This window comes from Phytophthora sojae (assembly GCF_000149755.1).
Source record: "Phytophthora sojae unplaced genomic scaffold PHYSOscaffold_4, whole genome shotgun sequence".
In the NCBI taxonomy this organism is placed as follows: Eukaryota; Oomycota; class Peronosporomycetes; order Peronosporales; family Peronosporaceae; genus Phytophthora; species Phytophthora sojae.
Window position 1 is genome coordinate 1,716,372 of NW_009258118.1, and position 21,136 is coordinate 1,737,507.

A 21,136-nucleotide genomic window follows, 5' to 3' on the forward strand; every position below is an offset into this window, starting at 1 on the left:
CGTAAATGTATGCAGCCTTTGGTGTGTCTACACCAAGGTCGAGAAAGTCTTTCGAACCTCTAACAGACGTCGTATCTGATAGAGTTACAAGTGACTGTAGCCACTTGTGCGTGTAATCCTGTTACAGGCCGGCCAAGTCACCAGTGCCGCACCACCGTGCATCGCTGCCTCCCAGCCGGGAGCACGGTGGCGCGGCATGGGAGGTCAAGCGGTGTGTGGGCTCCTATATGTCGTAAATTGCAGTAAAATAAAGGAGGGGGGGGGTCATCAACCATCCGTGTTCTTAGCGAGCGCGGCGTATTCCTCGCTGAAGTCACTGGCGTCTATTCGTATCAGTGTTGTCGAGGAACAGGAGGGAATTAGTGTGCTGTCTCGTGAGCTTTTGACCACCCAGAAGCAGAGCTTTTTCGACGGACAAGATCAATGGTGCTAGCGCTCACCTATAGAAACCGTGTGCACGCATTGGTTGGTATTTCATATCTACGGGTACCGCGTTTTGTGAGGACACCACACTGGCCTAGGTAGCGAGGCGAGCGACGTTCAGGCACCGTTTGCCATCATTTCTGTTGCAGAAGAACTTGCAAAAGTAAGTTACTATAGAACTGCAAAAGAAATGCCCTCGTACTAGGTAGTCACTAAATCAAGAACTACTATAATTCGGAGTGCTTATCGAGGGTTGAAGTTGAAGCTAATAAGCCAATCAGCATTGGCTCAATCCAAAGGTCACACGAAGTGGTATCAGCCTGGCTTCAGCCATCAAGCTTCACGCAACACACAGCTTTTCGCGCGCTTTTCCAACTTGCGCTTTGAGTTCGCGCAACACGCAGATTTTCGCCCGTGGGTTCGCCCCGGTATCTACGCCAATCAGCGCACCCATCGTTTGAATTTGCGACGCGTAATTGGTCAGCCATTTCGCGGCCAATCACGCTCGCGCTGCGATCCGTGCCAGAAGATCGTTTCCGCGGCGCTCAATCCCAAACCTCATTTCCGAAATCGCCAGCTACTGCTCCAGCGCGCTTCCCCAACTATGCCGTCGCCCGGCTCGCATCGACCGTCGCCGCCAAGGCCGCCACCAAGCTCGCCATGCTGCTGATCCTTACTCTGGCCGCCGCTATGCTCGCCGTGCTGCTGTCGCCCATGCCGGCCGCCGCCATGCTCGTCATGCTGCTCTCGCTGCCCCGCTACCGCTACGCTCGCCGTGACGCTGTGACCGGGCTCACCGGAATGCTGCCCGACGTTCGCACTCGCCGCCGCCGCCATGCTCGCTGTTCATCTGTCGCCTACGCCGCCACTATGCTTGCCGCAGCTATGCTCGCCGTACAGCAGTCGCTGCTCCGGGTGCCGCTATGCTTGCCGTCAAGTTTTCTGGTGAGCTTCGATGCCTCGCTGATCTGGAGTTCCAGCGCCTCACGATGTCAATGTTGACATTCCCCAGCCCAACGTTGAATCCCTCTTCTTTACATGCACGTGGGTGGGTGTGCGGCCGTCATGCCCGTCGTTTCGCTTCTCGCGAGCTCGGTCGTGATGCCCGTTGTCATGTAGCGGGTTACGTACACGGTGAGTGCGACGCCGAGCGTGTATTTATCACTGTGAAAACAATGTTGAGGAGCTCTAGAAACAGTTTAGGACATCTAGCAGTACCAGTCTATTTATTATTGCCAAAGGAATCTGCTAAGCAATTCACCTGCGATGTCAACATTGGCACTTGCAACTCAACATCGAGATATTACAAGTATACGATCTGCTCTGTCGTGCTTCGTATCCAGATGTGTTTAGATTCAAAATTTAATATCAGTATAGTTGTATGATCAAGGTCAACAATGCCCACGTATCCGGATGCAAGAAGTGCGCCTTTTGCCCCCCCCCCTCCACCGTCACTCGTTGAGATGGCACAGAAGCGCCGAGTAGGCAGCGGGCGCGACGCCCAACCGCCCCGGAAGGCGCGAAGAAAAGCAGCGAGGACAGTGAACTCCGAGGCATCTGGTAAGCAAAACGCATCTTTCACTAGCAAAGCGTCGTAGCGATCTTATAGTAGACGTTCATAATGCCGCAGACGACGAGTTTGAAGTCGAGAAGATCATCGAGATGAAGTTCGTGCGTGGAGAGCCCAAGTAACATGTGAAATGGAAGGGTTACAACGAGACGTCGTGGGAGCCGGAATCGAATCTGCATTGTCCTGAGCTCCTCAACAAGTTCAAGGCAGCACAACTTCAAGAGGCACGCGCGTTGAAGAAAAAAACAACCCGAAAAGCGGACTTGCCTGACCGAGGTAGCCACGTGACGGCTAAAATCCCTGCAAAACACCAAGAGGGTTCTGAAGGTAACAAGCAGCACGTGTTTGTCACATGCTCTTATGTTGGTTTTGGGAAAAATGTACTAACTGTAATAATGGTGCCCAGGTTCGGAGGAAGTGTACGAAGTGGAAAAAATTCTTCGTGAAACTTTTCGTTTTGGCTTGTCTTACGTTGAGGTGAAATGGAAGGAATATTCCCAAACGAGCTGGGAGCCTGCCTCCAATCTCAACTGCCCTGACAAATTGGAGAAGTTTAGGCGTCGCCAGAAAGCAGCACGTCAAACTATGCTCGAAAATCTAGCTCCAGCTGAAGTCACCAATGCTACCGGGACGGTAGGCCATGACAGCCCTCGGAAAGATACCGATGAGAACGAGAAACCCAGCGGTGGATCTACAGCTCGCCAAGCAAGCAGAGCATCGATTCCAGAAAATAATGGAGTGGGAGTAACCAATGATGCTGACAATGTGGCTACCGAGAGCCGGCAAACCGATGATCGAACCGAAAATGACTACGAGTACGATTACCCGGATTATTTTCCCGAGACTACCGAGGAAGAGGCGGTCTCAAATGCAGGTGGTGGTGTTGAGCCTTGGGGTGACGGGATCTCAAACAATGCGGATGCGGATGATACGCCAGTACCGCGAGCAGATTCCAGAGGGTCAGGCAAGGCTCCCAGAAAAAGAAAATCGCCCCGGCAGACAGCAGAAACAACCGCACCACCCTCGCAAATCGACGTACTCTTTCGTCTCCCGGGAGTCGAGTATCTGGGAAAAAATCGAAAATACGTGCGGAGATGCTTGCTGATGAAGTGAACGTGGGTATTGATGACGATCACGAGGTGCTGGAATCGGATGGCTGTTCTAGCGAGAGTGCCGACGACGATTCTGAAGATGATTTTGCAGATGAGCTTTATATTGCGGGTGATACCGGAAACGAAAGTTTTAGTGTCGAAACAGCAGAGGTAATTCGCGCGGTTGCCGGCCCCCAGGACTACATAACAGATGAAATGCTTCGAGGCATGTCTGACAATGATTGGGAGTTGCTACCGGTAACCGACGAACGGGATGACTCGGACCTGTCCGGCGCTACGGATGTGTTTACGGACCCTCCTCAACTTACTGCCTTGGCTATAGAGGCAGCGAAAACGATGAAACCTTCTGATCTTTTTTTACTACATGCCGAAGACTCTCTGGACGGAGATTGCCGAGGAAACTAATCGTTACGAGCGTCAGACACGACCGGAAAGACTTCGACAGGCGAAGTTGTCCATTGAAAAGAAGAAGGACGACATCCACAAACGCAAGGAAATGTTTCAAGCAAAGAAAAAGGAGCTGGACGCGTTCAAATACGTTCTTGCCGCGGAGATCATGCATTTTCTGGCCCTAGTAATATCCAGGGCTATTTGCCCGATAAAGTCTCGACTGGAAGATCATTGGAAGACGCGAGCCCGTGGAGCGATCCCAGCTGGAACTTGGTCGCCATTTATGGTTCGCAAGCGTTTCAAGGAGATTAACAGGTACTGTGACTTCCACGTTATTTTAATAAAGGGCCCACTAACACGTCCTTCGCCAGATTTCTCCACTTTACGAACAACCAGTCTCCGCAGGCTAAGACGGACCGGGCATGGAAGATTCGAAACGTGATAAACAAGTTACAGACTACTTTCAAGGGTGGGATGGAACTAGGGCGCTGGGTTGCATTTGACGAGATGGTTATCCCTTCAAGAAGTTCGCGGAACAAAATACGAGTTTTCCTGAAGAATAAGCCGCACAAGTACGGCACCAAGCTGTTCGCTGTGTGTTGCGGGAAAACCCACTACTGCTCCAGGTATGCTCATTTGCGCTATTTTATGTAATCAGTATCCGAACGCTGTGGATTCATGCTCAGGTTCGAGGTTTATTGCGGTAAGAAACAAAACAGTCAATTTGTTGACACCAGAAGTGGACCAGCTGCTGTGGTTCGAAACCTTAAAGCCTTGTGGGGACAGCGTCGGGTGGATCGATCCAAGAAGCGAATCATCATCACTGATCGCGAGTATTCTTCGGTGACGTTGGGGTTTCGTTTGATGGACATGGGGTACTACAATATCGGGACGGTTTCTACGACGCGTCTTGGCTTCCCCGAAGACTTGAAGACCGACAAAAAACCAGCTTCGAGAGGGATGCCGCGCGGCTCATACATTCTTGCTCGAAACAATACGAATCGTCAAATGTACTCGACGCGGTGGGTTGACTCGAAAATTTGCTACTTTGTGGCGACTGGGGCCTCCGCTAGACGTGCGATTGTGCAGAGGAAGCAAAAGGACGGCTCACAGGCAAACATTCCGTGTCCAGAGTTTGTGGTATTGTTCAACAAGTACATGGGGGGTGTTGACAGTCACGACCAGTTACGCCTGCAAAGGTACGTGTTGCTCTGTTGCGGTTCTGCCGCCCATCACTTACGCTGAAAATGCTTTTGACTAGGTACTCCATCCAAAGAGTCATGTGACCGAAGAAATACTACAAGACTGTTTTCTACGGGCTTCTCTACATAGCTGTTATTAACGCTTTTATCACCCACCGTGAGTACACGAAGCTGGTGGGGGGAAAACCTCTTTCACAGGCGGATTTTCGCATTCAGCTACACGAGGAGCTACTCGCTCTCGGAGATGATGACTTCCTGGACACGGTGCCAGTCGCCGAAGCCGCTGTTACCGAGGTGGAGCTAAGATCTAACCAGGCACCAGTTTCGACGGCGTACTCGCTAGCAAGCTCGAAGCATCAATTGATGGTGTCGACGGACAAGACAGCGAAGGGCAAGTTCAAGTTTCGCGTGTGCAAAGTTTGTTCGGTACTGCGTGGTGCTGGCAGTCCTGGATCGAATCGACCTCCCGGCACAACGCGTCATTACTGCAAGCAGTGCTCCACTGATCGAGGAAGACGGTTTTTGTGTTCCAAGGCGCGACACGTATCCGATGGTAATTCTGCATCGTGCTTTAACATTTGGCACTCGAAATGCAAGAACGGAGATCAACTGCCGCACTCTGAAAAGGTCGGACGGATCCGAATGCGTCGGTCGAAGGAGGAGTTACGCGCGGAAACGATGGACACAGCTTCCTCGGATGCTGTACTGCCAAGGCAATACGAGCCCGATGTTCAGAATGCCGATGGGGCTGCTTCGGTGTCATCTTCGCAGTTACCGGTTCCAAGTGTCTCGCGAAACGTAGAGGTACAAGTGCATCGGCCAGAGCGGCCAGGCGCAGATGCAGCAGGACAGGATGAAGAAGGTGTAACTGCGACTGAGAGGCCCCCGGATGAGAGCGAGCGGGAGGCCGTGGCGGAAGTGCTGGCGGAGCTGCTCGGCGCGGTGGAATGTACGCTCAGCGGGACCGAGCAGCAGAATGAGTCGGATAATTAGGTGGGAGTCAATATTTCACTGCGAAGTCGATCTTGCCAAAATACACCTGTAAGAGAGAGCGAAGCCAGCTTTGACTCGACGGCGGTCAAGCTGGTTGTCAACGCTGAGATCTATGTTTCACTCCGAAGTCAATCTTGACATCTGTCATACAAACTTAAATTCAAATACGCTTGTGAGGGAGAGCGAATCCCAAGCTGGTTGTCAACGTTGAGATCTATGCTACAATAAGAAAGCGATGACGGAATATATGTAGGCATGGGCTTCTTCATTACATCTCAGCATCGCTAACAAAATATGTATGCTTCTGTGAAGCTGGGTTAAGCTCTTTCCGACGTACTAGCGTCTCAACGATACCCCAAGACGAGGAAACATCACCTCGGTTTGATGCGTCCAGACAGCAAGCCACTCGAGCGCAGCGGCTTCTTGGACTCGAGGTTTATACTCGAGCTCTTTGAAAACCCCCTCCTTGGTATGCTCCCGGATAGCATTCTCGTCGTACGATTCATCTGCCTCCATGGCGATATGGTGTTCAACATGGGAATCGAGAAAAGCGTCTAAGCGTTCAATATCCCACTCGCACAGGCGCTGTCGACGCTTTATCATAGACAGCGTTATCTACACAGAGGTCAATGGCACGTTAGCGTTGGGAGTACACCTGGCACCACAGAACGCGTGAAATTCCTTCGAGGCTTTCAGGGACGCTTGCAACCACGCGTAGATGTGACTCGAGTCTTCGTCATTCTGAAACTGCGCATACATCTCGTAGAGCGGAAGGGCGGCTAGAAATGCGTCTACATGGTTGGTAACCTGAATCTAGGCTCGTAAACCTGTTGCGTAATAACATTTGTTAGACTACGCCACAGAACTCAAGTAATTCGCATACCCACCCGGTCGCGTGAAGGTTTGCGCACTGGCTGGAGGGTGTGAAAGTCAAGGAACCCCTGGTGCCATTGAAATCTCTCCAACGTCTAGGCATTCATCGGAATTGAGCCATCGTGACGCCCACTGAAACACCAAAGATACGTGTACGTACCTCCCCTACAGACACCGGCTTGCCATAAATTTTCTTGTTGTTTGACGCGGTTCGGTTGACATCCGGCGTGAAAGCCTGTTGTATGCAAGCAGGACGGTTAGATATCAAATAGCCACCACAAATAGGACATACATGCACACCGGGACAGCCTCGTAGGTGTAGTTAGGGCCCGAGAGAACAAAGTAGGAGGAGCGGTCTAAGTCGGTATCTTGATCGTTGAGCTGCCCCTGGCTCTCGGAGCGTCCTCGCGCTGTGAGCTGCTGTTGGTTCGAGCGTTCGTCGTCATCGCTGCTGCTGCCACCCATAGTGCTGCTGCTGTCGGCCGCCGTGTCGTCGGTGTACATACTTGCGTCGGCCATGATCTTCTCGGAGAAGATCTCCCCACACACGATGTGTACTGTACCACTGAGGAGCGACCGCGACTTTTGACAGGTTGATTTTGACTGTCGCTCAATTCTATGGAATGCCTTTATTTTATTTTATACTAGACCCTTACACTAAAACACATACTCACTGCATCCGCCTGCAAAGGCTGCTGTTGCAGTGAGAGCCTGTTTTGGCAGCACCATTGGGTATTATAGCCCTCATCGCTGACGCCACCGCCTTAGCCACCACCATTTTGGTCCTCGGCGATCCGCCTGCTTTTTGGCGCGCTCCGCACTCTGATTCGAGATCACACGATGGGCTGCTTGATCGTCCGGCCTTGTCCTGCAGCGTCTTGTGATGGTTGATGCCATCGTTTAGCTTGAACACGCGCTTCTTCTCCTTCATTTAGGGCGCCTCACGCGAACGTTTGTCCGTGTGGGCTGACGTATGACCGCAGCCCAACAGAGCGGCTCTGAGAGCCGCCCCAGCTGTATCGATAGGCCTTGGGTGACAGCGCGTAGTATTTGCCTGGGTGCTGATGGGCTCGTAGTCGAAGTCTCCCTGCTGCGGCGTCGGGCCTGGTGCTGGGCCTGCATGCTGTTTGGGTTCACGTGCTGCTGGAGTTCATGCACGCTGGGACATTGAAGCCGCCGCTATCGGTGCCGTGGTCCAGTGATTTGTAGTAGAGCTTGGGAAGTTCGCCGCTGCGCTGGTGGTGCGGCGAGTGCGCCTGGTACTGCGAGTAGCCGTAGCCCTGCATGGCGAAGAGGAAGGAGGAAGTCAGGCGGGTGTACTGCCGATGGAATGGGGGGGACTGGTGCCGCCAGCGCTCGCCTTGCCTGCAGTCGAGAAACACGTCAGCAATGGGGCAACAGGCTGGCTAGAGTGAGCAGCGTACCGAGATTGAGTTGTTCTGCTTTCGGTTGTGCCTCGTACGTCTCGTCGTTGCAGTAGAAGGTGTCCCTCATGTGCCGTGCCGTGGATAGTGTCACAGCGATTGCCGAGCATGTCCATCAACCGCGATATTCAGCTCAGAACAATTCACTCACTTAGCGAATGTTCGCATTATCCTGCGAATTACGCCAAGGTTTTTTCGATCGAAATCTCGACAGAGCTTAATATTACGGCCGTATCCAAGCTTTGATTGGATAACTCTGACCAATGAGATTGACAGCCGGTGGAACCCGAAGAGTCGGGGCAGGCCGCTGGGGACCTCGCTTACCCTATCCCGCCAGTTTACAAATTTCTATATTAATCTTATCCCTGCAAAATCGAGATAAGAGCGGTCGCCGGTGGGTTATGGACGGCAATCGAGGAGGAGGAGGACATCGATAGGAATGCGAGGTGCAATTTCGGAGGGAGAGCGACTGACTAAGACAGTGCAGCTTTACCGATTGTTATCGACAGGAAGACGAGGTGCAGCTTTTGAGGGAGGCGACAGACGACTACAGTGCAGCTTTGTTGGATGACCGACTGACATCTACGGAAGAACGAGGAGCAGCGTTGGAGGGAGAGCAAATGGCGTCCCCGAGAAGGCAAGTGCAGCTTGGTGGGATGATCGACTCGCAACGTCGTGAAGACCACGAGCAGCTTCGAAGACCACGAGCAGCTTCGAAGACCACGAGCAGCTTCGAGGACCACGAGCTGCTTCGAAGACCACGAGCCGCTTCGAACGGAGATCGACTGGCAACGTCAAGGAGACCACGAGCAGCTTCGAAGATTAAGTGCAGCTTCGGACGAAGAGCGAGTGGCAACGTCAAGGAGACCACGAGCAGCTTCGAAGATTAAGTGCAGCTTCGGACGAAGAGCGAGTGGCAACGACACGGAGGCAAAGAGCAGCTTCGGAGAGGGACCGACTAACGAATGACCAAGACAACGGCTATCGCTCGAAGGACGACAACGGATCCAGATCAGATATGATGGCACGCAGCAGTAGCACAGCGACGATCAAGCGGATGGGTGGCTCATGGCAACGAGCACCAGCAGCTCGTTACCATCGAGGACGATGGTACGTTGGAGGGAGAGAGTAATAGTGAGTGGTATTTGCGGGGCGACCAATTCCCGAGGACATCATGGACGCGAGCAGCAGCTACGACATGGACGACCAAGACAGCAAGTACGACAACTTCAACTTCAACGAGATCTTCAAGGGGTACACATAGATGACACACAACTCCTACACGAGCGACTGTGTGGTGGAGAGCGTGCGCGGTGAAGAGGCGGCCAAGCCGCACCCACAATCCAATTCTTCTAGACTTCCCGACTTACAATCCAATTCTTTCCGCCTTTCCAAGATCTCAAGACTTCCAGACCAAGACACAGCAGTAGCACGAGCTGCCGCACCGACCAGCACGGCGGCTAGAGACAAGGACTGATTGCTAATAAAAGTTGGGGCTACGCGAGTGGCTCCGGCGCGGGGACGTAAGTTGAGTCCTCTGCTGCCATCGAGTGTTGACGTCTTTGGTGTGTGAGCATGTGAAGAGAACAAATGAACAACGAGCTATACGACCTGAGCAAGCGAGTACTGTGCAGAATAAGCCCTCTGCTTACTATGCAATGAAATGAAATTTGCGGTTATGACGGCTGACTACGCCCGTCGCCGCGCACTGCTGCAGCGCCGCATACGGGGACTCCCCAGTAGCAGTCCAATAGTGTGAGTTCACGTAGATCCGCTACGGCAGATTGAGCGGCGTAAGCCATCCAGCAAATTGACGCATGATATTTCACAGTACAAAAATAAGAGCAAGCGCTAAAATTCAAGAACGTTTTCATGCAATGCTCTTCTGCGGCAAGCATAGCGCTACTACATAGTACTACTAGTAGTAAATAAAGTTTTCTACTGTGCAGGTTTTGGAATAAGCTTACAGTAAAAAAAAGACCGAACTGCGAACACCTGGGCTTTGGCCCGCAAACCAGTACCCCAGCTGTCCTTTTTGTGATATCACGGAGGGAAGCCGATCAACGATTGCCATTTTCGAGACTAGGGCTTCGCGGGGGCTGAGATAGCGAAAATAAAACAGAACAGATATACGCACAGCGCACACGACTTAGGCGCGCCGCACTTGCGGCGCACCAGTCGTTCGCGCTGTGCGTATTATATTATGAGCATCCACAACTACCAGAAAAGCAGCTTCTTAGTGCAATAACCCACTTGCGATAATATCAATTTACTTTCTTACCTCCGCGCTGTTAATAATCAAATACAAGCAAGCTATTAGCTGCAACAGCGCCCTGGCAAGCACTTACATTCGTGCTGTAACTTCGTCCTGGTGTTGCGTCTTCGGGTCGGGCGTGAGAATGGGAAATGGTTCGAATGAAACTTGATGATGCGATTGATGCTTCCTCACCGATAGAGACCAACTAGATAATTATTTACATGACCTATTAAGTTTACTTTCATAAAGTTTCAATATATGATGGATACTTAAACAGGTGCGATACACGCACGGTTTCATGCGACACCGATTTAATCCTGTGCCGGCTGCGTAGCAGCATACCTTACGGTACACATGCTATCTCAGTAAAATTCTCTCGATTTGAGAACATCAATACGACACAATGACATTTGTTGAAATCTGGCACATTGGTATTTAGAAAACGACGGTGGTTGTTTTGAACCCGTGTGCTGTTCTGGTCGGAGGCCGACGTGTATAATGTTCTTTTTTTCGGCATGGTTGTTTTGAATCGAGCATTTGGGCAGAACGACCCGGAAATGGTGTACATCGTGTTATACTACATGCAACCAGAGCACTCAACTTAATAATACTTCCTCCATCTGCGTTAAAGCTCCCAATTCGACCTGCTCATTCACTCATGACTCATAAGAATATTTCGACGTACCCTCCTCTTGTGCAGGTGTTAGACAGGTTCATTGAAAATGCCATCTGAATTTGTCGTGTTATAAATCGTCGAGAGGCCGGTATTGTGTGAATCCCCATACTCATTGGAATGAGTCTTGGTAGGTCACATTTAACATTCCACTAAGGTTTCACCGAAAACTACTTCTACTTTTTAATATTAAATAATAAGAAAAACTATTTAAATAGTTTTTTAAAAATAGTTTTTAAGGTTGAAGATGGGTGCGGTTTTTCTACTATCTACTTTATAATTTTGAAATTGCCATATGGGACTATTTTCGACGCAAAAAAATATCTACTGTAAAAACTGTAATTATGCCCCGTGGGGTATTGCAGCAGTACCCCTCCTGCCAACCTGGGGCATTATTACAAGGGGGGCACTATTAAAGGGAATGCGGCACCAAAAATAACTACCGTTTAAAAGTCTATTTACAGAATAAATTTGACAGTAATCGCTGACATTGGTAAGTGAACATACAAACCTAAAGATTATGATGTGAAATATTTGGAGTTTATGAGGGAAAAAAATCAAACTCAATTTCTCATAAAAGGTTGGAGTGGGGCTCTATTTGAGGGTGGAGCACTATCGCAAGTCCCCAGCCAAAGACGTCAAATTTCATGGGGTGGGGCACTATTAGAGGGAGGGGGCATAATTACAGTTTTTACAGTAGTTCAAAGTTAAAATGACTACCCCAAATAAATTTTCGACTAGCTACTTTTCAGTTTTCCTGGGTTTACGACCGCGTGCTACGCACGGCCGGAAGCAGCGACAGATGCAGTGGTTTCTTCACAAAAGAAGCGGCGTCGGAGAGAGGAAGATGTCGGTGGACGAAGAGACCAAGGGTGGCGATGAGCAGCCACCAATACAGCAGCAACGACGGCAAGAAGCTGATGTCGCACGTCAAGCGCGCGCATCGTGTCGGCAGCTTGTGCGTGACGAGCAGGAAGGGGCAGGAGCAGCGAAGACTAGTGGGCTTCACGGTGGTCAAGAAGCCGTCGGCGGTGACGAACACGGGCAAGGAGGACACGCACAAGAATTACGTGCACACCAGCAGCGAGACGAAGGTGATCAAGATGGAGATGCGGGCCGAAGCGGTGGTGATGGCGACCGAGCAGCCGTGGAGATGCTACGAGGCAGAGGTCGGCCTCGGCGTTCCGTACCCATGCCCGAGTTGTTGCAAATGCCCACCGCAGGGTACATCGTGGAGGTTGCGCGACGACGAGTGCGTAATCGTGCCGGCAGGTACGAGATGGAGCATGAAGTATAGTATGGAGTTCGGCGGGCTGGACCATCGGAACGGAGGTGGCTGTCGGCAGCGGAGTTCGAGGAGTTGCTCGACGCCCGCAAGATCGAGGACGATCTTGGAGCCGCAGATGGCGTGTAGTGTGGTGGCTCGTCCCTCCTCTGAAGAACACGAGCAGGATCTGCGGAACAGCGTCCAAGTGGTGATCGACTTGACGTAGTAGCTGGTGTGGCATACCGAGCGGCAGTTGGTGACGACGGCGAGCGGTGACGGAAGCGACCCAGTGGGCTACCGTTGCGTGCGACAGGAGGTAGCAGTTGAAGTTGACGGCTGCAGAAGATCGCAAGGCGAGGTGACCTGCGAACCAGACAGAGAACGAGTATGCAGAGAGGAGAGGCGACGTCGGAGAGCGAGTGTGAGGCCAGGAGGCCACGAGGAAGGAGATGAGGGCCCGAGAGGGAGAGGTCAAAGTAGGCTAGAAGGCGCCGAGTGGACAGGATAGGGTAGATCGACGGGGGTTAGAAGTAAGTGGGGGCAACGAGCTGCGGTGTGGCAGCTCGACCCTTAGATGCGATTTGTTGCTGGATAGTAACGAGTCAAGACTTGTAATACACTCAGTTGCGCCGAAACGCGGGTTCCTGTGGCCTAGTACCAGGAACGTGTCTTGCGACCAGGGAAGTGTCGGCTAGACACAGGAGTAAGTGGCATAAGGTAAGCGATAGTGGCGGGTGGTGCACAGATGAGGGCGATGTATTGAGTAGGGTGGCGGGACCACGGAGAGAAGCCGTGGGGGCGCGAGGTGCACTCCTGACAGCACCTTGGCCGTGAAGGACAGCCGTTTCAAGTGCTTGGGCGTGCCCAAGTACTGTGACGGAGATGCTGTTTGCATGTCCGGTGGGAGTCGCCTGTGGCTTGCCGGAGCCCAGGCCGATTGTATTTCCCCTCCCAGCCGTCCCTATCCCCGATATGCTTGGTGAAGGGGCCAGTACCTGTCTGGTTGATCGTCGTACTGCCTCGCAACTGCTGGCAGTCGGCCCTATACTGGTTCAACTAGGCGTGAACGCGACAACGACAACGGTGTAAGTTTGTAAAGGTGGACGCGTGCAATACTATGGGCAACCGGGCTAGACGGGACCTGGTTACCTGTGGTGGACGCGGAACACTACGGGTGGTCGGGCTGGACGGGACCTGGCTACCTGTAGTAAGGGACGACCGGGCTGGGGATAGACCCGGGAACTTCCTACAAAATCATCCAAATTCGGGTGCTACTTATTTTTGAGGATCTTTTGTTCTAACTTCTGTGAAAGACTTGCAAAGTCTGAATTCTGAGGAAACTCCTAACTTCTGAGTGCCTACGTAATGAGGGGCGCTCCCGGGCCCTGGGAGAAATCTAAAGATTCACCAAGTCGGTCAACTTGTTTTGACATCCATTTTTCAAATATCTCGTTCTCCATAACCACAACGAAGTAGAGTGAAAGGAGTGGATATTCAAGTAGAGAAAATGCAAGAAAGCGACGGGATGTAGGTTAGGTGCCTTCATGCGAAGAAATGAAGAAGTTATAGTGAATCTCCTGAGTGCGGGAAAAAGAATCAGCCTTGGTACACAGTATTTTGAAAGTGCAGCTTAGAAATAATTCTATTTTTATTAGTCCACTCCTTAAAATATGACTGGTACTACAACTAATGTTTGTTTAAGTTACATAAAATTGTAAAAACAGAACGCTTACAATTTTACTTGACGACTTGTGTCCTACGAGTATAAGCTTCCCGTGACCGTTTGCTGAAATTACGTCAATAGGGACACGGAGCACGCCTGTAAGCGCAATAGAGAACAGGGGTTTGGGACGTTCGCGCTCATTAGAAAACAGTAGCGCGCCGCAAGCGCATGAGGTCTTTCAGCCAAATCTGGAAGCACACCTTCGGTGTGCTTCTATATAGCTTTTTATAGGTTTTTTCTAAGTTGTCTTCGGAAACTTAGTGGACGAAAATGGCGAAATAACAAGAACTTTTATAAACAGTTTCACGTTTCTAAATAGGGGTAGTGCGGGACGCGCCATACAAAAGTCCAGTGAGAGGGTATTTTTGACGAAAAATCAGAACGTGTACCGATAGAAATGCTCCAGCCCGCTTATGCTTCCGGTCTTGGCTGGAAGAATAATATACTGATTCGACAAGGCTACACAAATAGTGGTTGGGTTCTGTAAGACCTTGTACGATTGCAGCAGCACGCAGTTGTAAGTGTAGCTACCCGGCTAACCGCTACAAATAAGACATCATACGGATTGCCTTTCGATATGTATACCTGGTTTTAGGAAGCAACTTAAGAGTAATGTTGTGGCACCGACAGCCCAACAGTGTTTAGAGCCAACATTGAAACAACCTTATTGCCAGCATTCGCTTAGAGACTAGGACCCTGATTTACTGTCCAAAATGCCCCCCCCCCAAACGGTACTGAGCTCATTGAAACCTTATACTACAAATGTATTCTACTGTTTGTGACGCCCCATAGGGGGGGGGCAAACAGAGATCAAGGTGGAAGCGGTGAAAACATCGCTAAACCATGTGACACTCCACCTTCTTTAGATTTAAGCTCAAAGTTAAACTTAAGCTACCAGATGCTACAACCCTTGGTTCACCTTTGCCACAGTCTTCACTGCTATATCAGTTAATCGGCTTTCATACTCTGCTAATGTCATGGCAAAGCACAGGTCCGATATTAGCTAGGTCTCTTACTTCAAGTCTTATCTACCATATCTGATCTCGTTCCTACACTTTAACAGTCGTGTAACTTGATTTTGATTTGAATTTTATCGCAGCTGCTAACACGTAGAAAGTTTGTTATCTAGACATTAGCATGCTTTAGTCAGACGCATTATCTTGCCTTATGTTTATGTTCTTATTTCTCACATTCCTACACTTGTCGGGCTTGATTTTGCTTTGAACTTATCGCAGCTGCTATGTAACATTTCTTGTTCGACACTTACTGGGATAAATATAGATTGTCGCGTGTGCAGCTGCCTGGGGGAATCCTCTTCCCTTGGTGAGACCTCTTGGTTGTTATCGCTCATTCCGCCACTGTCGGCACCGAGGCATTCTCTTTCTCGGTTACGGGCGATTTGGCTTGGGTTTTGCAGTTATTGTGGTAAATTAAGAACTGATTCAAGAAAGCAAAAACGAAACGAAAGTGGCCGACGCGGGTCCGGGTCCGCAGCATAGCCGTGATCAAAAGAACCGTCAAGGGGGTCGTAGAGTGAGGAACACACGCCTCCCACGGCCCAAGTCGGTGCTAAGACAAGCGTTCTAGCGGCCGAGCCAAGTGAAGTGGAGTGAGGATGCTTCATGGCAGTCTCGTCACTCTTCGTTTCCGAGACCATCGCCGAGGTGTTCGTGCTCGTCAAGTGCTCCATCTCGGATTAAAGGCGCCTTCCTCACGTGCGTCACCATTGCGCTCTTCTGAACGCACGCTCTGTGGGGTCTCGAGATGATGGCGTGTTCGATCTGTTCCCGTCTTCGCGTCGGTCCATGGTTATCTACGTGTTCGAAGGCGTGTCGATGCCGATTGTTATGAATGTGGTGCGAGACAAGTGGTGTCCGAACTGTGGCACGATGGAGGACGACGGTGACGCAGCGCTTAACCCGCTGAGCAATGAGGACGAGGACGGACTCAAGAGCATAATGCTGCTTACCGTGCTGGGGATGGTCTGGGCTGTGATCCTCTGGGGGTTGGCAGTCCAAAGACGGCGAAGGAAGGGAGGCTTCGTGTGCACGGCACTCAGCAAAGATCTAATGGTGGATTCAATACATGGTACGTAGTATGAGTCAAAGTTGGTCATAGTTGTAAGGAACATGGTGCGTTGCGCACTTACTACACACTCGACATTAATTTACCTGTCGAACTTGTCGCTCCTGGTGGTGTTGTTCGCCGCCAGATATACATCAGGGTTCATCGCGGCGCTACTAATGATGAAGCTTACAATACCGAGCTGATAGTACGTGATAACCGTATTAATGCAGTGCGTGTCTTCGTCAACGCGGTTGATAGACTTGGGCATGTAGAACCAGCTGCCATGATGAAGCACAGCGTGCCGACAAACGTCCCGATCGCCGGGAGCTTCCCCCAGCTGAACAGGTTCGAGACTCGGAAGACCGAGTCGTGTGGTTCCTCATTGGAAGAAGATACCGGCAAGAGCAGCGAGGCAGAAGAGGATGCATCCGATGATGAAGGCCCAAAACCCGAGCTACGGCGCTTTGACGTACCAGGACGGGAAGAAAAAAAGTCCCACAGGATGAAGATGGACGTGGAATGTAGTTGAACTGCGCGGCGAACGCGCGCAGCGACGTGTGGTATGAAGTCGAGGTTGACGCCGATCCAGAAGACCGCGCAGCCGACAACGAAGTTCCAACTTCAGATGAGCTCGCCCTTGTCATCCCACCACAGAAACCAGGGTGGCGTCTAGCTCTTAAACGCCTAATACGCCCCTACAGCACCCTAATTGGTGTCTAAAACGTTACCAGAGGTCGACAGCATCGATGACCCATAAGGTCCTAATTGCCAATGTTTTCGCGTTCAGCCACCGCCACCTCGTTGCGAGCTCCTGTCGGCGCCTTCGATGCTTTAAGGACTGCAGACGTGAGCGCTCCTACCAGCCCGGTCGGCGCTCCGCTGCTGTGGGCGCTTTAAGCCCAGGTGACGCGACCTCCCCAGAGGCCACGACAGACCCGAGATTCGCTGCGCATCCACGCAAAGGAGGTCGTTCCAGTCGCCCGCCGCCGCTGGAAATTCCGTTCTACGGTACGGACCCGGATAAGCCCGACCCTGCCCGGGGGCTCCTATTCAAGTTGGCCAGGGAGCTCAATGGCGCAATCTGGCAGTTCGTGCAGCGGGGCTGCCGTAGGTTTGCGTCAGAGGAAGCTTAACAGACTCACAGACTCACAGAGTCTCAGCTTAAGATAGCCCGTTCTAATACCAGAACGTACGAGTCCGTACACCTAACGGGCTCCAAGAGTCAACCCTTAACTCTTAACTGTGTGAATCTCAAACTGATTGTATTTCCCTTTATTGCGGCAAAGCCGCCTACAGTGTAAATCTATCCGGTTCACTATCTAGCATAGTGAACCCTAGTTATATGCATAATCAGTGGCTCTGAAGCCATGTACTGATTCTTCTATTGATTTAGGTTAGACAGTGTGTACCCACTTCGTAACCCGTCGGGTAACTCTCGTGTAACCCCGTTACAGTTCGCGTTCCTGGTGGCAGCTCAAGCAACGGTAGAAAATCATGTTCTCGGCGATGGCGACGCCCACCACATTCGGTGCATAAGCTGCCACTTGGGCATCGACCTGAACAAGAACAGGCACGACAGGACCCGTCTACTCGCCAAGCACATGGAGCTCTAGCACCGTGCAGAGGTGGCGGCGTACGACGAAGCCTTCGGAGCAAAACCCAAGCTCGCCAAGAAGCGGAAGACGTCGCGCGCGCTAGACGGGTCCGAAGGTGAAGACATTTCATTCGTTAGCATGGTAGATGAAGCTTACCATCCCACCACTACAGCAAGTTTGCAGCAACTCTCGGTTTCCGCAGCGCCGATCCAGCAAGCCCAAGCCTCGGACCCAGCATCAACAGTTCCCTCCCAGCAAGCCTCGGCCACGGCAGCTCCGTTCCAGCAAGGCTCGACTCCAGCATCGGCAGCTTTCCTGTCAGGCCCATGATACAGAGAAAATGAGCTGGAAGAGGGATCTGCACTGGTCTCACCGCCGGGCGATAGACTCAGCACCAGACAGGGAGATGCTGGAGCAGCTCGGCGCAGCGCTGCCTACTTGTGGTAACCTGCGCGTTCTCGACATCTGCGCGGGCAGTGGACGTGGAGCCGCCGAGGTGTTGAAGACATACCACACCGCTCGCGTGGAGTTGTTGGACTCGTCTCGTGTCTGTCTCGACCTCGCCCGGGGCCTCCTGGACCAGTTGCAAACGTGGCCAGCTACACTTCCGCGGTTCACCGAGAGTCAACTGCGGGTGTCGGATCCTTTCACGGATGATTCGGTCGATGTTATTGTCGCTGCTGGCGCGTTCGACCCTCTCGTGGAGCAGGCAACTGGAGTTTAAAGCTACGTCGCGTTCCAGAGTGCATTTCAACAGGCCATGCTGAGTCTGCGCCCTGGCGGCTATACTGTCATTGGCTTACCTTTTCGCTGTAACTTCGTCCTGGTGTTGCGTCTTCGGGTCGGGCGTGAGAATGGGAAATGATTCAAATGAAACTTGATGATGCGATTGATGGCTCACCATCGGTAGAGACCGACTAGATAATTATTCAGATGACCTATTAAGTGTACTTTCATAAGTTTCTAGCAAAATAACTGGCAAGACGAACACGGCCAACAATAGTCTTTTTGCTGTCCATACAGTTTTTGTAAGATAAGTTTATTTAACCAAAATATTTTATCCATGCGTTGCCAAACGCACACCACATATACAGATAGTTTTATTTGACCACATGCGTTGCTGCTATGCATGCCCCCCCTCCACACACACACATACAGAGAGAGACTACATAAGTTTGCACCGTACCCTTGTCTTTTTGCCAATATTTTAACAAAGTATTTGTGAACATAGGGAGCAGTCATGGCAACAAAAGTCCAGATACCAACAACACTGTTAATCGTTACCCCCCCCCCCCCCCCCCCCCCCGACCTCCCCCAAAAAATTTTATCGCGAGAAAAAAATCATTAAAAATATGTTTATGATTGTAGCCATGTTGCACTTGACTTGACGTTTCTATGGAGTCGTGAATAACAAAAAAAAAGTATAAACAGGTTTTGACCGTGTTTAGTCTAGAGGTCCAAAATAAAACAAAGTTCGATTTTGGAATTTTTCCCCTTTTCCCCTACAGTGTTGAATTTTCAACACTGTAGGGGAAAGGGGAAAAATTTTAGCTCTGAAAACTAATCGGAATTTGTTGTTTTTCTAATTAATTAATGGAATTGTTTAGCTCTGAAATAATTTTTAAATTTTGTAGCTGTAGCTGGGTTTGCTGGTATATAATTACTTAATGCATCAATCTGGCACACTGAGCGTCACTGCAACGCACCGCACTGATAGCTCGCCGATTGCATCAACGGCGGGCATTGTCATTGAAAATTTTCCCTCCCTGCAAGCCTTGGTGGACCGGTGGCACCCGTTGCCCGCTTGCGTGAACGTTCCAGCGGAACCTTCCGTTGTCGAGATCGGAGTACCGTATGTTGAAGGGCGGGCAACGCGCGTCGGCGATTGGCCGAAACGCGGAGTCTGGTCCAATTTCCTTTCATGGATACGCGCGCTGCCAGATCGAACTGTCAGTCCTCAACTCGCTCGGTGTTTGTGGCACTTGCGCATACAATCCCCAAGTGCAACCAGCGGCCATGAGCTACAGCGGCGGAGGCGGTGGCTACGGCGACCAGCGCGGCTACGACCAGCGCCGCTACGACGACCGTCCGGGCAGCAGCGGCAGCGGCGGCGGAGGGTATGGCGACCAGCGCGGCCAGCAGCAAGGGTACGACCAGCGCGGCCAGGGGTACGATCAACGAGGAGGGTACGACCAGCGCGGCGGGGGCGACTACAGCTCGCGCTCGTCGGGCTACGACGACTACAGTCGCGGAGGAGGAGGAGGCGGCGGTGGCTACGGCGGCGGCGGCTCGCGTGGCTATGAAGGAAGTCGCGGCGACTACGGCTCGGGCAGCGGGAGCTACGGCAGCGCTGGCTACGACGATCGCAGCAGAGGAGGCTATGGGGGCTCTGGATACGACGACCGAGGCGGGTATGGCGGCTCTACGGGCTACGGAGGCGGAGGCTCCTCCAGCTACGACAGTCGCGGCGGGTATGGAGGATCAAGCTACGACCAGAGCCGCAGTGCCGGCTACGGGGGAGGAGGCGGCAGCTACAGCAGTGGAGGCGGCGGGTATGATGACCGCTCGCGTGGATATGGCGGTGGAAGCGGCGGCGGTTACGATGACCGCTCGCGCGGTGGATATGGCGGACGGGACGACCGAGGATACGGCGCAAGCAGTGGCGGACGGGACGACCGAGGATACGGCGGCGGCGGTGGCGACCGAGGATACGGCGCAAGCACTGGCGGTGGTGACCGCGGGTATGGCGCAAGTAGCGGTGGAGACCGAGGGTATGGAGGTGGTGGCGGTCGTGAAGAGCGTGGCTACGGCGGGGGAGGCGGCGGCGGCCGAGAGGACCGCGGCTATGGAGGCGGCGGCGATCGAGGTGGAGATCGCGGATACGGACGCCGTGACGATCGTGGAGGAGACCGTGGAGGGGACCGAGGAGGAGACCGTCGCGGTGGAGATCGCGGTGGAGATCGTGGAGGCGACCGCGGATATGGTGGTGGAGGACGCGGTGGAGGTCGCTTCGGAGGAGGCGGCGGACGCGGTGGAGGCCGTGGAGAAGCTGGCCCCGGGGTTGGCACTGTCAGTGGCTCCGGCTATGAGAACATCGGCGCGCCCGTGGCTGACCCGCGTCTCCAGGAAGAGTGGACGGGTCGCGCCGGCGTGCGCGACGTGCGGGCGGACGACCCGGATCTCCAGCAGGAGTTCCTCATCTGCCGCCGCCCGAATGTGGCGAAGGGGGGCAAGTCCATGCAGCTCCAGGTCAACTACTTCGGAGTATCGCTCGACTCACTGCCTGGAGAGATCTTCAAGTACCACGTGGATGTCGAGCGCTCGCCGGACCTCGCTGCAGACTCCAAGTACGGCCCGTCCGGTGCTGATCAGAAGGACGAAACCATGGGCGACGAGCCGAAGCAGGAGGGTAAGGACGAGAAGGAGGACAAGGACGTGGAGATGAGCGACGTGTCGGCCGCTCCGAAGCGCGAGCAGCGTCCGGAACGCCCCCTGCCGCGCTCGCTCGTGCGCAACGTGATCAACGCTGCTCTCCGACAGTACGAATCCGAGTTCGGGGGCATTCGC

General features: G+C 52.4%; 6 protein-coding genes across 6 annotated transcripts; 5 read left to right on the top strand and 1 right to left on the bottom strand.

Annotated features, from left to right (window-relative positions):
• Positions 1 to 5: 5 nt before the first annotated feature.
• PHYSODRAFT_331022 (hypothetical protein) lies at positions 6 to 2,115 on the top strand (the record flags this gene model as incomplete). Its single annotated transcript, XM_009527749.1, has 6 exons — positions 6 to 37; positions 128 to 211; positions 292 to 374; positions 1,013 to 1,338; positions 1,896 to 1,983; positions 2,054 to 2,115. 6 exons carry the CDS (start codon positions 6 to 8, stop codon positions 2,113 to 2,115), a joined length of 675 nt encoding a protein of 224 aa, XP_009526044.1.
• A 1,333-nt stretch (positions 2,116 to 3,448) lies between these two features.
• Positions 3,449 to 4,149, top strand: PHYSODRAFT_501218 (hypothetical protein; the record flags this gene model as incomplete). The annotated part of the gene is made up of 2 exons (XM_009527750.1): positions 3,449 to 3,810; positions 3,867 to 4,149. Coding segments are annotated over 2 exons (645 nt in total), but the record flags the coding sequence as incomplete, so codon positions are not given.
• Positions 4,150 to 4,641: 492 nt separating this feature from the next.
• On the top strand, positions 4,642 to 4,964 carry PHYSODRAFT_399314 (hypothetical protein; the record flags this gene model as incomplete). The annotated part of the gene is made up of 2 exons (XM_009527751.1): positions 4,642 to 4,698; positions 4,788 to 4,964. Coding segments are annotated over 2 exons (234 nt in total), but the record flags the coding sequence as incomplete, so codon positions are not given.
• Positions 4,965 to 6,305: 1,341 nt separating this feature from the next.
• PHYSODRAFT_331024 (hypothetical protein) lies at positions 6,306 to 8,057 on the bottom strand (the record flags this gene model as incomplete). The annotated part of the gene is made up of 6 exons (XM_009527752.1): positions 6,306 to 6,437; positions 6,724 to 6,798; positions 6,864 to 7,100; positions 7,324 to 7,488; positions 7,730 to 7,923; positions 7,988 to 8,057. The coding sequence occupies 6 exons, from the start codon at positions 8,055 to 8,057 to the stop codon at positions 6,306 to 6,308; spliced, it is 873 nt and encodes a 290-aa protein (XP_009526047.1).
• Positions 8,058 to 8,607: 550 nt separating this feature from the next.
• PHYSODRAFT_331025 (hypothetical protein) lies at positions 8,608 to 9,251 on the top strand (the record flags this gene model as incomplete). The annotated part of the gene is made up of 3 exons (XM_009527753.1): positions 8,608 to 8,780; positions 8,834 to 9,097; positions 9,173 to 9,251. The coding sequence occupies 3 exons, from the start codon at positions 8,608 to 8,610 to the stop codon at positions 9,249 to 9,251; spliced, it is 516 nt and encodes a 171-aa protein (XP_009526048.1).
• A 2,544-nt stretch (positions 9,252 to 11,795) lies between these two features.
• PHYSODRAFT_259003 (hypothetical protein) lies at positions 11,796 to 12,331 on the top strand (the record flags this gene model as incomplete). The annotated part of the gene is made up of 2 exons (XM_009527754.1): positions 11,796 to 12,169; positions 12,250 to 12,331. The coding sequence occupies 2 exons, from the start codon at positions 11,796 to 11,798 to the stop codon at positions 12,329 to 12,331; spliced, it is 456 nt and encodes a 151-aa protein (XP_009526049.1).
• Between the last annotated feature and the right edge of the window lie 8,805 nt (positions 12,332 to 21,136).